This window comes from Microtus ochrogaster, linkage group LG2, assembly GCF_000317375.1.
Source record: "Microtus ochrogaster isolate Prairie Vole_2 linkage group LG2, MicOch1.0, whole genome shotgun sequence".
NCBI lineage: Eukaryota > Metazoa > Chordata > Mammalia > Rodentia > Cricetidae > Microtus > Microtus ochrogaster.
In genome coordinates, this window is record NC_022028.1 from 53680598 (window position 1) to 53695619 (window position 15022).

The following is a 15022-nucleotide window of genomic DNA, read 5'->3' on the forward strand; positions in this document are numbered from 1 at the left end:
GTTAGAGAACAAGGCTCACAGAGGGGAAAGAGACACAAGGCAGATCCCTGAAAACCTCTCTGCTCCGGCCAGCCGCATTTCCTGATCAGTCTTTGCTGACACCTACAGGCTACCATGTGTTAATGATTTTTAAATGAAAACTTAAATTCTCTCTTTGTGCTGTTTCTGGGCTGTAGATCTGGTACCTCTGCAGGTGTCAGTGGACACAAGACAACGCTATTTGAATACCTCCCCCGCCCCGTTATCATGTTGACGATTCTGTAAGGTTGGTTGACTGATTGGAACTTCCTGATTGTGGAGAGCTGCGGAGCGGATCCGGAGTCAAACCTATTTTGTTTTAGTGTCCTAATAGCTGTATGGAGTCCATCTCTGTAGCTGATGTGACATCCTGTCCTACTGTAATTTCTGCTGTGGTGAGGAAATACACGGACAAAAAGCAGCACGGGAGGGAGGGTTTATTCCTGCGTATGATTCCAGGTGTCATCCATCACTGTGGGGACATCGAGGCAGCCATTGGAAACAGCCAGTCACTTCACACCCACCGTCAAGAGCAGACAGAAACGATTGTATGTTTACTCCCCTGCTTACACTCAGCTCCTCTCTGCTCTTACACACTTCAGGACATCTGCCTAGGAAATGATGCTGCCCACAGTGGGCTGGGTCTTCCCACATCAGTTAACTCATAAGACAATCCCCACAAACGTGCCCACAGGCAGCCCAGTGTGGAATGCTTTGTTGAAGAGTCTCTCCCCAGGTTATCGTGAGTGCGTCAAGTCGTCGGTTAAAGCTGACTGCTACATGTCCTTCCAACTATCAGGAAGAGAATTTTTGGTTTGTATTAACTTAGCAAACTGCTGGCCTCCACCAACCCCAAGTAGGCTAGAACCTGAAATCTGCAGCAGAGCAGAGGCTTCTTCACTGTAAACTGCTTGTCCTGATGTCCCCACTATAGCTTGTTTCACGACTTCCTTTGCTTCTGTGACTATAAAACATTTCTGTAACTGCCTTCCTGTCATGGGGGCAAGCGGAGTCAGTGTTCCTGAAATCTAGAATCTGAGATAGCAAACATTTTCTCTCATTTTTTAAAAAAAGAAATAGAATCAGCTGGGTGGTGGCGGCGCACGCCTTTAATCTCAACACTCAGGAGGCAGAGGTAAGGGGATCTCTGTGAGTTTGAGGCCAGCCTGGTATACAAAATGAGTTCCAGGACAGGCTCCAAAGCTACAGAGAGAAACCCTGTCTCAAAAAAACCAAAAAAAAAAATCATTTTATTCTAATTAACTCACAACTAAGAAGATAATGCAGCTGGGTTAAGGAAGCCACTCAAACACCCGCCCACTCCCAAGATGTCCCTCTCAGTGAGCGTCTACAGAGTTAGAACAGCTGAAGCCAAGCGAGCATCCGTACAGTTAGAACGGCTGAAGCCAAGCGAGCATCCGTACAGTTAGAACGGCTATGCTGACTGTAAACCACGGGGCTTTGCCCAGGGTTCACACTTTCAGTCTAAACTGTGTTCTTATGCAATTATCCACCACAAAATCTACTAAAGCCAAAGTTAGTTTTATGCATTTATCCAACACATGACACACACACACACAGACACACACACACACACACACACACACACACACACACACACACACCAGTTGAAACCAGGGGAAAACACCTTTCTATTCTCTTCCATGACTCCGTGTTTGAATTCCGCCTTTCCTCATCAGCTAATGTCACCCTTCTTGCTCTTCCTTGTATGGTGCCCACACTTACATCTGTTTGCACACATGCACACATGTCATTGGTGAGAATCTACATATGATGAAAACAATTTTTTTCCTTTGGATTTGGGTAACATTGCTTAATGTACTTTCCAGAACCATGTGTTTTCCTGAAAATGTGGCCATTTCACTGTCTTGCAGCTAAATAATATTATGTCTTGTATACATACCACATTTTCTTTATTTTTCTTTTTCTATTTTTATTGAAACAACAAGTTTAGTTGGAATAGCAAGCACACATACGGGTGAGAGGTTCCGTACAGGACCCGAGGTAACTCAGAGAGCTGTGTCACCAGAGTTCATCACAGCATGGATGCCGTTCGGGAGAGCTGGAAACGCGAAACGCTGGAAGACTTGCTGGAGACGGTCCTGTTCATCTGGACTTCTTCTCGGCATCTCTGCGTGTCAGAGAGCATCTTTCAGTCATTCTCAGTCAACTGCAGAGGGCTGCAGTTAAGTCTGGTCAGTCTCTGGGGCTTCCTGAAGCTGCTGAATTGATTACTTCCTGAGGTTAGTGAACTTCCCTGTAGGATAGACTGTTTTGTCTGCACTTGGATTAATGGTTTGCAACCTTCCTAACGCTGCAGCCCTTCAATACAATTCCACATGATGTGGTGACCCACAACCAGAAGTTATGTTTGTTGCTATTTCATAGCTGTAATTTTGCTAGTTATAAATTGTAATGTAAATATCTGTATTTTCTGATGCTCTTAGGCAACCCTGAAAAAGGGCTGAATATTATCCTAGAACCCCCTCTTGTTTTATATCTGCTCAAACAGCCTATTTATTAATTAGATCCTCTCCAAGAGGGCAGTTTTGATCTTAGAGGAAACTGCTGTACACATTGCACTGAACACTGTCTGAGAATATGCATGAATTTCAGGTTTCCATAGCTCTCCTATGGAATGTATTGAAGCTCACAGGACCTTTTCCTTTTTTTCTCTTTATATTCACAAATGCACCTTCAGATAGCCCAGATAACTGACATCAATTAACCCCACTCTTATGTAATGGAAAATACAGGTTTATGAACATGAGCTCAGATATGCATCTAATGTATAAAATGCATACCTTATAAGCACACAACAGTATCTGCAAACTGTAACGTGCAATATATTCTACGCTATATTTAATATAAATAACATACCTTCAATATTTTATCAAGTACATATATCCATGTCTATATCAATATGGTATGTATTGTATGTATGTATGGACGTACCACATTTTCATAGCCCATCTGATGCAGGTCCGGGATAGTCCCATCCCCTTGCTATAAGATGCAAAAGTTCTAACAATGGCTAATGCTCACATCCTGGGCACTTAGAAAAGAGACAAATTCCCTTTGAAAGTTCCTCTAGCCGTTGCCGTTTTCAGCTTCACACCTTGCATTCAGAATAACAAAAGCGTCAAGTTATCTCCTCACACTCCCAAACCTGCACATTTTCTCATCAGGCAGCCAATACCCATTTGTCCACTAGGTGGCGCCAGAGACCGGCTCTTCCACGGCTCAGCCTAAATTAGGTACTTAACATTCTTGGTGCTCGTTAAAAGAGCAATCCTAGTATCAAATTCACAGTGTGGGGAAAACTGAAAAACAAAAGATGAAAACAGGAGCCCAAATCTTGCTCGGTGTGTAGGTTAGTTTTTGGCTATCTCGACACAGCTAGGATCATCTGGGAATAAAAACCTCATTTGAGAACGTCTCCATCAGATTGGCCTGTGCGGCATTTCCTTGATTGATGGGGGAGGGAGCAGCCCACTGTGGGCGGGGCCACCCCTGGGTGGGCGGGCCTGGGTTCTGTGGAAAGGCAAACTGAGTGAGCCGTGGGTCACGAGAAACGCTCCCCCACAGCCTCTGCTTCAGTTCCTGCCCTGCCTTCCCGCAGTGATCAGTTGTGAACTGTGAACGGGCGTGTAAGCCATATCGGCCCTTTCCTCCCCGACTAGCTTTTGATTATGATATTTATCATAGCAACAGAAGTCAAACTAGGACTCTAGATAATGCTTCTCTGGAGAACACTACTGATGTTTTTGTGACTGCCAGTTTTCAGGACGGCTTAGTCTACACTCTTGCTCCTATTTTGTTTCTGATTGTCAATAAGCCCATTTTTAGGAAGACTTAATTTCTGGATTTAAAAAAGCCCTGTTGCCTGACTGTGGTGGCACAAGCCTTTAACTCGGTACTTGGGAGGCAGAGGCAGGTGAATCTCTGAGTTTGAGGCCAGCCTGGTCTACAGAGTAAGTTCCAGAATAGCCAGGGCTATACAAAGAAGCCCTGATTTGTGTTTTAAAAGCCTGTTGGTTAGTAGAAATTCAAATGTATGCTCCATGAACTGAACAGAAGACGGTGGAAGCTGGCGAAGCCATCACTGTCTAAGATGCAGTCCGACTTCAGAGTGACGCCAGGCAGGTCTTGGTGAAATAGTCACACGTGGGTGGCTCCTCTTCTCTGGTCACAGATGGACACTTTCTGCTTTCTCAGCACCTGAAGGCTACTGCTGTGGGTCACCCGGTAAAAACAGGACCTTTGAGAGAAATGACAGAGAAGGACACTTTTCAAGCTCCGTGGAGTTGAGCCCACCAGGTCTTCTTCACCCTTGGTATTTATAGAGAATAGAATTGCTCGAAGAAATTTACCCAGCTAAGGGATATTGCCACCTGTTAGGCTCTAAGAGGTTTTAAAAATTCTCCCGAGGGCTGGAGAGATGACTGCTCCTGCAGAGGACCCAGGTTTGGTCCCCAGCATCACACAGCTCCTCGCAACTGTCTGTGACTCCACTTCCAGGGATTTGAATCTTCTTCTGGCCTCCGTGAGCACCAGATACTGTGTGCACACATGCACGCACGCATGTACACACATGCACACTTGGTGCACACATATGCAGGCAAAATACACGTATAAAATTTAAAAGTCCTTAAAATTCTTATGAATGTTCTATTTTGTTAGATTTTTGTAGCCCAGGCTCCGTTTTTGCTTTTGTTTTTTAAACACAGTCACTCTCTGAAGTCCTGGCTGTTCAAGAACTTGTTCTGTAGATCATGCAGGCCTTGAACTCATGGAGATCCACCTGCCTCCTGAGTGCTGGGATTAAATGTGTGTGCCACCGTGCCTGACACCCAGGCTGGTCTTGAACTCAAAGTCTCCCTGCCTTACCTCCCAAATGCTAAGATTACAGGTGTGTGCCACCATGTCTCACTTTGTCTGAATCTTAAAACAAACTAGATAAAAGAAATGATGAACACACATTTTAATTCCTTTTCAATTGTTGTGTCAAAGCACCGTGACCAAGGCAATTTATAGAAGAAAGAGCTTTTTGGAGGCTTACTGTTTTAGAGGGTGAGTTCTGGTAGGAATCGCTGCAGCAGGCAGATTGGCATGGCCCTGGAACAGTAGCTGAGAGCTCACATCTGATTCATAATCAGGAGGCAGAGGTGGAGCAGGGAGAGCTAACTGGAAAAACCCACCCCCCAGTGACACACCCCCTCCAAGCCACACCTCCCAATCCTTCCCAAACAGTTCCTCCATCCGGAGACAAAGCATTCAAATACATGAGCATATGGGGGCCATTCTCACTCAGACTCCCACAGTGTATGAAGCTGAACTGAAACACTTTGAGAAATATATTCTTAGAGACTCAATTTTATTTTTATTTGCATGAGTGTGACTGTGTATGTGCATGAAGATGCAGTGACCACAGAGGCCAGAAGAGGGCATCAGATCCCCTAGAGCTGGAGCTACAGGCGGCTGGGGACTCTGGTCCTCTATAAGAACAGTGTGCTCTCTTAACTATTGGAGCATCTCCAGCCCACCTTGTCCTCCTCCACTCTCCATTCTGCCTTGCTCCCTCCCTCCTGTCTTTCCTTTTTCTCCTCTTCTTCTACCTCCTCTCTATGGTCCATCTCTGTTTATTTGAGACAGGATCTCTCCATGTAGCCCAGGCTGGCCTCACACTTCTGCTTGTCCTGCCTCTGTCCCTGCGTGCTGGCTTACAGGTGTGTACCCCGAGTCCTGGCTGGGGTCGGCTTTTCAGCAGGAAATATGGAGCAATGTGTGGGAGCCTCCCCTTGTTTAGGCAAAGGGGAATATTCGGAACCACACACGATCCAGTACCTGGCATCCTCCCCCTCTCCCTCCCCCCACTGCTGTCTGTCCTGTGGAGAGGAACTGACTTCAGTGTGGAGATGTTCTCCACTGTGGAGAGGAACTGACTTCACTGTGGAGATGTTCTCCACTGTGGAGAGGAACTGACTTCAGTGTGGAGACACCCAACCCACCTGCTCTCCACTTCTGCCCCAGGAACTCCTCTGTTACTTCTGCTTCCCCAAAGCCAGCCGCTGCTTCTCTTTCCCGCCGCCCTTTGCCAGTGAGATGACTAACACATGGGTCTCGCTTCCTTACGCTGCTCTTTTGAGTGTCAGGTGCGTAGCTCTGAAGGACAGGACTCAGTTCCTGAGTTGGTGCCCTGACTTCAGAAAAGATGGGGTGGGGAGCAAGTCTTTTTTTTTTTCATTTCTAAAAAGGTGGACTTTCTGAAGCAGGGGAGTTCCACAGCACCCTGACATCTCCGAGTCTGAGTCAATGTGATTGATCAGTGTCTATACCCTGGACACCTTGAGGTGGTGGCAAAACTGTTCCCATCATGGCAGGTAGGAGGAAGAGGCAGATGGGAAGGGTGCGGTGACAAGATGAACCCCTCCAAGGCATGACCCTGTGGCCCACTCTCTCTGAGAAGAGCCACCTCCTTTCCAATAATGCTGAAATTGTGAGCCCATCGACGGGTTAGCCCATTGATTAGGGGTTAATAAGTGTGACTACCTATGATCCAATTGCCTCTCAATGCGGCATCCAAGCCACCACACGGGGTCTCTTTCTGCCGGTGAGGCCATTGAGGGGCTTGGTGACTCGTGGTTGTCAGAGCCCCTGTAGAATCCAGTCAACGGCTCTACAGCTTCACAGCGGGAGACCTGCCTTCCTGCACATCTGCGCTGGTTTTAGGACAGCAGTTATTCTACAGGATGTCCGTGAAGAGGGCTGCAGAGACAGCTCAGCAGTTGAGGGCACATACTGCTTCTCCAGAGGACACAGGTTTGGCTCTGAGCACCCACATGGGGTGGGCCACAACTGTCTGTTCCTCTAGCTCCGGGAGACCCAGCACCCTCTTCTGGGAACACCAGGAACACAAATAACAATAAGCCTTTTAATAAAAGATGATTGTAGAAGCCTTTCATTCATGTCGAGTTCAGATGAACTTTCCTCCTCTTCCTTGTATGCTTCTCAGGTGGTTGGAAGCAGCCAAAGGTTGGGACAAAAAAAAGTCAATCCAATCTCTCAAAATTGGCGTGGTTTCTGTCTTCTCTGAACACGCGTTCTAGGTTCTCCCGGATGTAAGAGACTGGCACCTGAGTGATGAACCGGCTCTAGCTGGTAACACTCAGGTCATTCTTCCCTTTACCTAAGCCACGTTTATCCCGAAGTTTCAGCAGAGCCACGGGCCAGCTAATCTGGGGTCAGTTTGTCCAGGCTGTGACGTCCACCTGTGTGGGTAATCGCCTAGATGCTGATGGGAGGGTGTGCCATGGCCAGCTCCAAGAGAGCTAGCATGACCTGGGGTGAATTAAACCGGGAAGCTCTGTCTACGGCGGGTGGCACCATTCCCTGGAATGGGATCCCGGATGGTATAAAAACAGTCTTCTGGATTTGCAGCCATCTGCACTCACATGCAGATACAAATATATACATAATTTAAAATAAAATAAATCTTAAAAATGAAGGAGAAATGAGCTGAGTGCAGAGTCATTGCATCCTGAACTAAAGTTGCTGGGCAGACATATGAAGGCTTGGCTCCCTCTCCCCCACTCTCTTTGCCTTGTCCTGAGACAGATTTGCTCTGCAAGGCCATTTGGAAGCTTTTTTTTTTTTATTTAAAATCTTGACCAGTTCCCACTGGAATGAAACATTCTGTAACTCATGGACTTATGCAAGATCAAGGGGAAAAGTCTTTCCAAAGGTTTTTTTTTTTTTTTTTTTTTTTTTAAATTTTGGCATAAAGTCTGTCAAGACGCCTAGGAGCCCTGAAGGCTGCAGCTGGGAGCCGTGGCAGAAACAGCAGGGGTCCAGTTGCAGTCGTGGAAAAGGGAGGAATCCCCGGGCCCCTCATGTATCAATGGAACAGTGATTTTTGCACACAATGGCCTAAAGTAGATGAAGCCCCTCACTGGGTCTGCTTCAGGATGTAAAGACAGCAGATCCAATGAAGGACTGGCATGGTCCTGGGAACCGAACTCCAGCCCTTGGTGAGAGCAGTACGTGGTCTTTTTTAAAAACGGGTGAGCGTTTTGTCCGTATGTGTATGTTCACCGTGTGTGCAGTGCCTCAGGACGTCAAAGAAGGCACCAGGTCCTCTGGAACTGGAATCACAGATGGTTGTGAGCCACCATGTGGGTGCTGGGACCAAACCAGAGTCCTCTGCAAGAGCAAGAAGTACCTTACCCGCAGAGCCTCTGACCAGCATCTTTCCCAGGTGTGTGTTTGTCTTCTCTGACTACATAGCCTTGATTAGCCTGGAACTCACTATGCAGACCAGGCTGGCCTTGAACTCACAGAGCTCCCCACGCCTCTGCCTCCCAAATACTGGGATGAAAGGTGTGTGTCACCATCCCCAGATCTTTCTCAAATTTTTGAGAATTTTTAGGTCCATTACTTCTAACTTCTCTTGTTATAATAAAAACGTATTTTCTCTCAGAATTACTGTATTCGCGTTGATGACGATGATGGTTCGAGTGTGTGCACGCACGCATGAGCACACGCACTGTGCACAATACGGTGTGTGTGGAGGTCAGAGAACAATTTTGAGGGGTCGGTCTTCTCCGTCCACTGTAGGGTTCAGGAATCAAGCCCAAGACCAGGTTTGGTCAGCAAGTGCTGTTACCCACTAAGCCATCTTGAGGGTCCAAATCAATGTATTTGAAGGGATACAGCTCTTTAAAGTAGAGATTTTGCTACATCCTACAAGATTTGACATGTGAATTTTTTATTGTACATAGCACTGGGTCTCATAAGGACATTTTCATATAATTATTGTGCTAGGTAGTTTTGTGCCAACTTGACGCAAGCTAAAGTCATCTTCAGAGGGTGACTTCAGAGGCCAGGCTGTAGTGATTGATAGGGGACCCCAGCCCACTGTGGGAGTTGCCATCGCTGGGCTGGTGGTCCTGGGCTCTATAAGAAAGCAGGCTGAACAGGCCATGAGGAGCAAGCCAGTAAGCAGCCCCTCCATGGCCTCTGCATCAGCTCCTGCCTCCAGGATCCCACCCTGTGTGAGTTCCTGCCCTGACTTCCTTGGATGATGAGCAGTGATTTGGAGGTGTGAGCCAGATAAACCCCATCCTCCTGAGGCTGCGTTGGTCATGGTGTCTCATCACGCCAGAGTCACCCTAACTAGGCCATGTATAAAATGGGTTTGATCACATTGCTCCTTCAACTGCCTCCTTCCTGCAGACATGGCTTCACTTCCTGTAGACAGCGTGTGCTTTCTTGGACACGGAAAAGACCTCACTGTCTATTCCTGTTCTGCCTTGAACTTGCAGAGGTCTGCCTGCACTGCCCCCCTAGTGCTGGGTTTGCCTCATGTGACAAATTCAATATGTAACATTTTTACCAGTCAGTTCCCAGTGAGCTATTTTGTGCTTTTGTGTTACCAATCCATGTTACCAATATTTTGTTAGTTTCCAAAGCATGAGGATTCTAAGCCCCATTTTGTTGCCATGTTCTAATTTTCTCGCAGGTTGTTACAGAGCACAGCTCACAGGCCTCTGGCTCTCTGAAATTGACCAGGGATTGCTTTAGGACAGGTGTAAACCACTCAGTTCCTGGCCCAGTGGCTTCAAAATTTGAGTACGGCTTTTGGTATTTGAGATGGCGATTTAGAGACAGGATTTCCTTACTCTTCTGCCTGGTGTTCATTCTTTGCTTTCATGGACTTGTGGCTCAGAGCCAACTGTTGCCTATTGATAGCTTGTGACACACGTGTGTCCTGTTAAATTAACCCTCTGAGAGCTCAGAAAGTCCCAACTTGAAGTGTTCTGATTCCACAGCATAGACATTTCCACTGCAGATAAGAGCAAGTTGCCAGGGGCTAACAACCGCCTTCCAGTATTCTCCAGCAGTTCACGTGGATCGCCGGCCAGTGTGAGCCAGTGCCACACTCTTCATTTGTTGGTTTTTCAGGATGCATGGGTGCCCTGATGTCAGAGGACAATTTCAAGGAGTCAACGTTCTCCTTTGACCACGTGGGTCCAGAGACTAGAACCTGGGTCATCAGGTTACCCACTCGGTCATCTAGCTGGCCATTTTACTTTTTGATATTTATGTTGTATATTTGTTTTTTGTTTGTTTATTTGTTTGTTTGTTTTTGAGACAGGTTTTGTGTGTGTGTAACAGCCCTAGCTATCCTGGAACTCACTTTGCAGACCAGGCTGGCCTCTACTCACAGAGGTCTATTTCTGCCTCCAAAGTGCTCGGACTAAAGGTGTGCACGGCCACCGCCCAGCTATATATTTGTTATAGCCTTGGCTTTCTTTATTTTTCTTACCCTTACTTTCCCTTTGTCTCAGTTGCTTTTTAAACCGTGTGCCTCTGCTAGAGGTTTCAGACTCTTGGAATGAAGAGTGCAACGATATGGTTATTTGATCGATAGAAACAAACGAAGCTGTCCAGCTTGAACAGGTTTATATTTCGGTGTGTTTCTGTGGGTCTGTGTGGAGCTGGTTCAGGCATGTCCCAGGCTTGAGAGTCAAGGCTGACTGAGCTTGGAGAGTCCCCACACTGTCCTGCTCACAGTCCCTTCTCAGTTCCTCTCACTCGGGAGACCGTCCTGGCTGCAACTGAGCAACTGTGGCTGATTTCAGGGCAGACTGGGGGTTCTCTTCTGCTCGCTGCCCGCTTTCAGTTCTTGCTTTCTGAATCCTACCCAGAATTCCCAGTGGCCATTGTGTGTGTGTGTGGTGGGGGCTCTTAAAGTAGCATTTCCATTTCAAAATAAATTAAGCAACAGGGCCAGAGCAGCCCCGACGTTGCGATTTTAGACACCCCCATGAGCACCCCCTTCCAGAGGCACCGGATCGCTCAGCGTACCTTGAATCTCTGTGCTCACCCCGCCTTCAATCTTACTCTCCCTTCAGTTTAATACGCTTGCTCTTTTAGTTGTTTATAACAAAACAGCAGTGCGTACTGGAGACTCACACTACCTCAAGGCCACCAGGGCATCATCTGACCACAGGAGGATGAAGGGGTGGTTGGCTCTGCCTCGGGACACAGAAAGGTGGGAACTGGGAGCTGGGTTTCCTTGGTTTCTGGGACACCTGTGACGCTGCCTGCCAAGGGACAATGCTCTGTACTCTCATCTGTGAGCCCCAGAGTGAACTCTTATCTTCCTTCCTTTGAGCTTTACCTCTGAGCTGCACCCAGCAGTTGTGTGAGAATTTTTATGGCTTGCATTATTTGAAAGAATTATTTACCTTATTTGCATATGGAGCCCCAGAGGTTACTAGCAGGTGAGCTCCTCAGTCACTTTTGAGACAGGGTCTCTCACTGAACCTGGGACTTAGTGATTTGTTTGGCCATTGAGTTCCACGGGTCTGTTCTGTCTCTCCAGCACCGAGGTTTCAGGCAGGTGCCACTGTGCCTGGCTTCTGCATGGGTGCTGGGAATCTGGCCCCCAGTTTGTATGCACATCCAGCCCTTTATCGACTGAGCCATTTCCTCAGCACCTGGTCTACATTATGTAAAAACCACCCAGGGGCTGGAGAGATGGCTCCGTGTTCAGTTCCCAGCACCTACATGGCGGCTCATAACTTAACTACAGTTCCAGAGTTTCCAGTGTCCTTCTGGCCCCTGCACGGACCTGTACAAATTCATGAAGGGAAAAAAAATCTATATACAGACAACAAAAGTAAATAAATCTTTAAAAGTTAAAAAAAAAATCAGTACACAGCACCCATCATATATGGGGCTTTTCCTCTAGTGCCTTCTACCCCCTTTCTCTGGGGAAGATGATGTTTTAGCTTTGAGGTAAAGAATAAGTTGCCGGGTGGTGGTGGCACAGCCTTTAATCCCAGCACTTGGAAGCAGAGGCAGGTGGATCTCAGTGAGTTTGAGGCCAGCCTGGTCTACAAGAGCTAGTTCCAGGACTGGCTCCATACCTTCTGGGAAACCCTGGCTCAAAAAAACCAAGCAACGAACAAAAGAAACAATGATAAGTGTGAACCTGACCGTGAAGCTTCACAGCCCACTTCGACTCCCAAGTCCAACTGTACAGAGTCCATTGAGCTGTGAAGGTTTTGGATGTGGTTAATTTTGGTGTTGGATGTTTTCATGTATTTGCAATTTATTTATTTATTTATTTATTTATGTTTTATTTATTTTTATTTGCAAGTGTTTTTTTTTAATAGCAAAGTTTATTTAAAAAATAATGAGAACGGCATTCTGATATCTGGGTTGGGGAGGAAGCTCCCCTCCCTACGCTGTTTCTTTCTGACGCCCATTTCACTTTCTGTCCACGACACCAGGATCCGGCTCCACATCACTCATCATAGAACTTTGGCAGTTCGTCTCCCAGGATTACTCGGTGGTCCACGCCAGCAGCAGTGATGGTGGCCAGGTAGATGACACCCCCGCTAGAGCCATCCCGGTTCATGGCCAGAGCAATGGCTGCAGAGGGTTTGCATTGAAGAGAGGAGCAGGAAATGGCTTAGCCTCAGTCTCTTTCCCTCCCCTTTCCAGCCATAGGCCACATCTCCCTCAAAAGGCATCTTCAGAAATGCCCAGAAGAGCAGCATCTGCCCGTGTCCCTACTGTGAACGTCCCCACCGTGTCCCTACTGTGAACGTCCCCACCGTGTCCCTACTGTGAACGTCCCCACCGTGTCCCTACTGTGAACGTCCCCACCATGTCCCTACTGTGAACGTCCCCACCGTGTCCTACTTCAGAGTATAGATGAACACACCATCCACATTGTCCAAATCAAGCTCGTGTGAGCTGACTCGGGGAGGGGTGGTGCTAGCCCAGCACGCTGCTGGTTCCCATAGTGATCTTATTCTCTTACTTGATTTGCTCCGAGCAGCCCCATGCATCCCTGCTGCTCCAGAGCTCTTTTAACATTTGCCTCCTTCCCTTCCACTCTCCCAGTTTTGCAGGGTGGGGCTGGGGAGATGGTTTAGTGGTTAAGAGCACTTATTGCTCTTACAGAGGACCCAGGTGAGTTTGGTTCCTAGCACCCACATCAGGTGGCTCACAACTACTTGTAACTCCAGCTCCAGGAGAACCTCTTCTGGCCTCCACGGACACATGCACAAGCCCCCACACAGACACACGCATGTACCTACACATAACTAAAGTGAATGTTTACCCATGTATTCCTTTTCTGATTCCCCACTGTCTGCTTTCCTTCCATGTCCACCCCCCTCCCCAATCAGCCCTCACTTGGCTAGTTACCATTTGTGGTGAAGCGCCTGCACTCCTCAGGGGTCATGTCTGGTTTATAGGCTGCGTCCACATAACCGTAAATGTAGGTACTGCCGGAACCCCCGATGGCAAAGGGCTGTCGGATCAACATTCCTCCCATGGTTCCGTACACCTAGAGACCGGTTTCCACAGGTCAGAGTCAAGGATCACCCCACAGCTTCCTCCACTGAGACAAGCAGACATGAAGACTGGGACCCCACAATTGAACCTGCGGTTTTCTTCCTTCCTTCCTTCCTTCCTTCCTTCCTTCCTTCCTTCCTTCCTTCCTTCCTTCCTTCCTTTTTTTCTTTCTCTTCCTTCCTTTTTTCACTCACTCATTCATTCATATGTTTTGAAGCAGGGTCTCACTGTGTAGCCCTGGCTGGTTTGGAACTCTATCTACATCAGGTTCTTCAAACTCTCAGAGGTCCACGTGCCCCCACCTCCCGAGTGCTGGGACTGGAGGCACGTTTCACCACACCTGGTCAGGTGTAGGTTTTAGAGGACCTGTCTTTGGACCACATTGCCAGAATGACATGAGACTTTCATCTCTCTGAAGAGAGGAGTCGGGAACCCCGAGGCTTACCTGGCCCCCCTCACGTTGGTCCCAACCAGCTACCATGAGATGTGCAGACAAGTCCTCGCGGTACTTGTAGGTGATATTCCTTACCACGTTTGCAGCCGCCAGAACAAGGGGCGGCTCCTCCAGTTCCAACCTGAAGAGGATGTTGGGAATTAAGGTGGGTACCATGTTCTAAGTCCCACCCTTGGACCACGGTCACCCTCTTTGCCAGCTACATTTGAGCCCACAGCAGGAGACTCCAGCTTCTCTCCCACGTGCCTAAGGGAGCTGGGGTCCCACATCACCAGGGAGAGGTCTTCAGCTGTTCACCCTCTTTTTCTGGGCTCCACCTTCCCACTCCTATTGATAAACCCTCCTTTGACTCTAAGGGCCTTGCCCTCACGGGTAAGAGCAGATAAGCCTTGCTTCCGCCCCAATGACCTTGATTTCTCATCTGGCAACTGCCCGATATTAGGGGTGGGCCAAATTGGCGTCTTCCTGATTTCCTATATCAGGGCCACGATGTGCCCTTTTCAAGCCTCCACAGGGGAGACAGGGTCACTACTGTGATTTCCTCTGCACAGAAGCAGGACACTGGTCCCCGGACACTCCAGTGCAAGTTCAAAGCCGGCAAAGCCATGCAGCTGGGGGTTTACAGGACCCCGGGGCTTTATACCCGTGCAGCTCCAGCTGGTAGGCGGCCATGTCAGCTATGGCTTGGGCATCAGCAGCTGAGCCGGAGAGGGCACAGTAGATCCGCTGGTGCAGAGGGGACAGCTTGTCGAACACCCGGTTCACCACCGCTTGTCTGTTGGGAAGGAGCCAAACATTCAAGTTGGTCTGACAAGAGCGAGGCTTGCAATGCTTCGGTTAAAACAGGAAAAGCAAACAGACATTATGTCAGCTAGGTAACTCAAGGTGCTAACCACAGTGAGACTGCTGGGCTGGGGATGCAGCCCAGGTGGCATAGACCCTGCCTGGCAGGCGCAAAATCCAGCATGGCCCAAGCTGGATATAGTGGCACTCAGGAAGTACAGGCAGGATCAGGAGTTCAAGGCCAGTTTAACTACATAGCAAGTTTGAGGTCAACCTGCACTACAGGAGACTCTATTTTAGACACTAAAGTCCCCTGAATCTAGACTTTTAAATTTTATTATTTAAATAAAATTTAAATGGAAACATAGT

At 47.9% G+C, this 15022-nt stretch overlaps 1 protein-coding gene across 1 annotated transcript in view; it reads right to left on the reverse strand.

The window, feature by feature from the left end:
* Positions 1-12224: 12224 nt before the first annotated feature.
* Psmb9 (proteasome subunit beta 9) overlaps positions 12225-15022 on the reverse strand; it is a 5564-nt gene continuing 2766 nt past the window's right edge. The window contains exons 3-6 of the mRNA XM_005360425.2: positions 14514-14645; positions 13862-13991; positions 13267-13408; positions 12225-12483 (exon numbers count right to left, since the gene is read on the reverse strand). Of these exons, the coding sequence (XP_005360482.1) occupies positions 12356-12483; positions 13267-13408; positions 13862-13991; positions 14514-14645 (532 nt within the window). The 3' untranslated portion in view covers positions 12225-12355. The remainder of the gene's footprint in view (positions 12484-13266; positions 13409-13861; positions 13992-14513; positions 14646-15022) is intronic.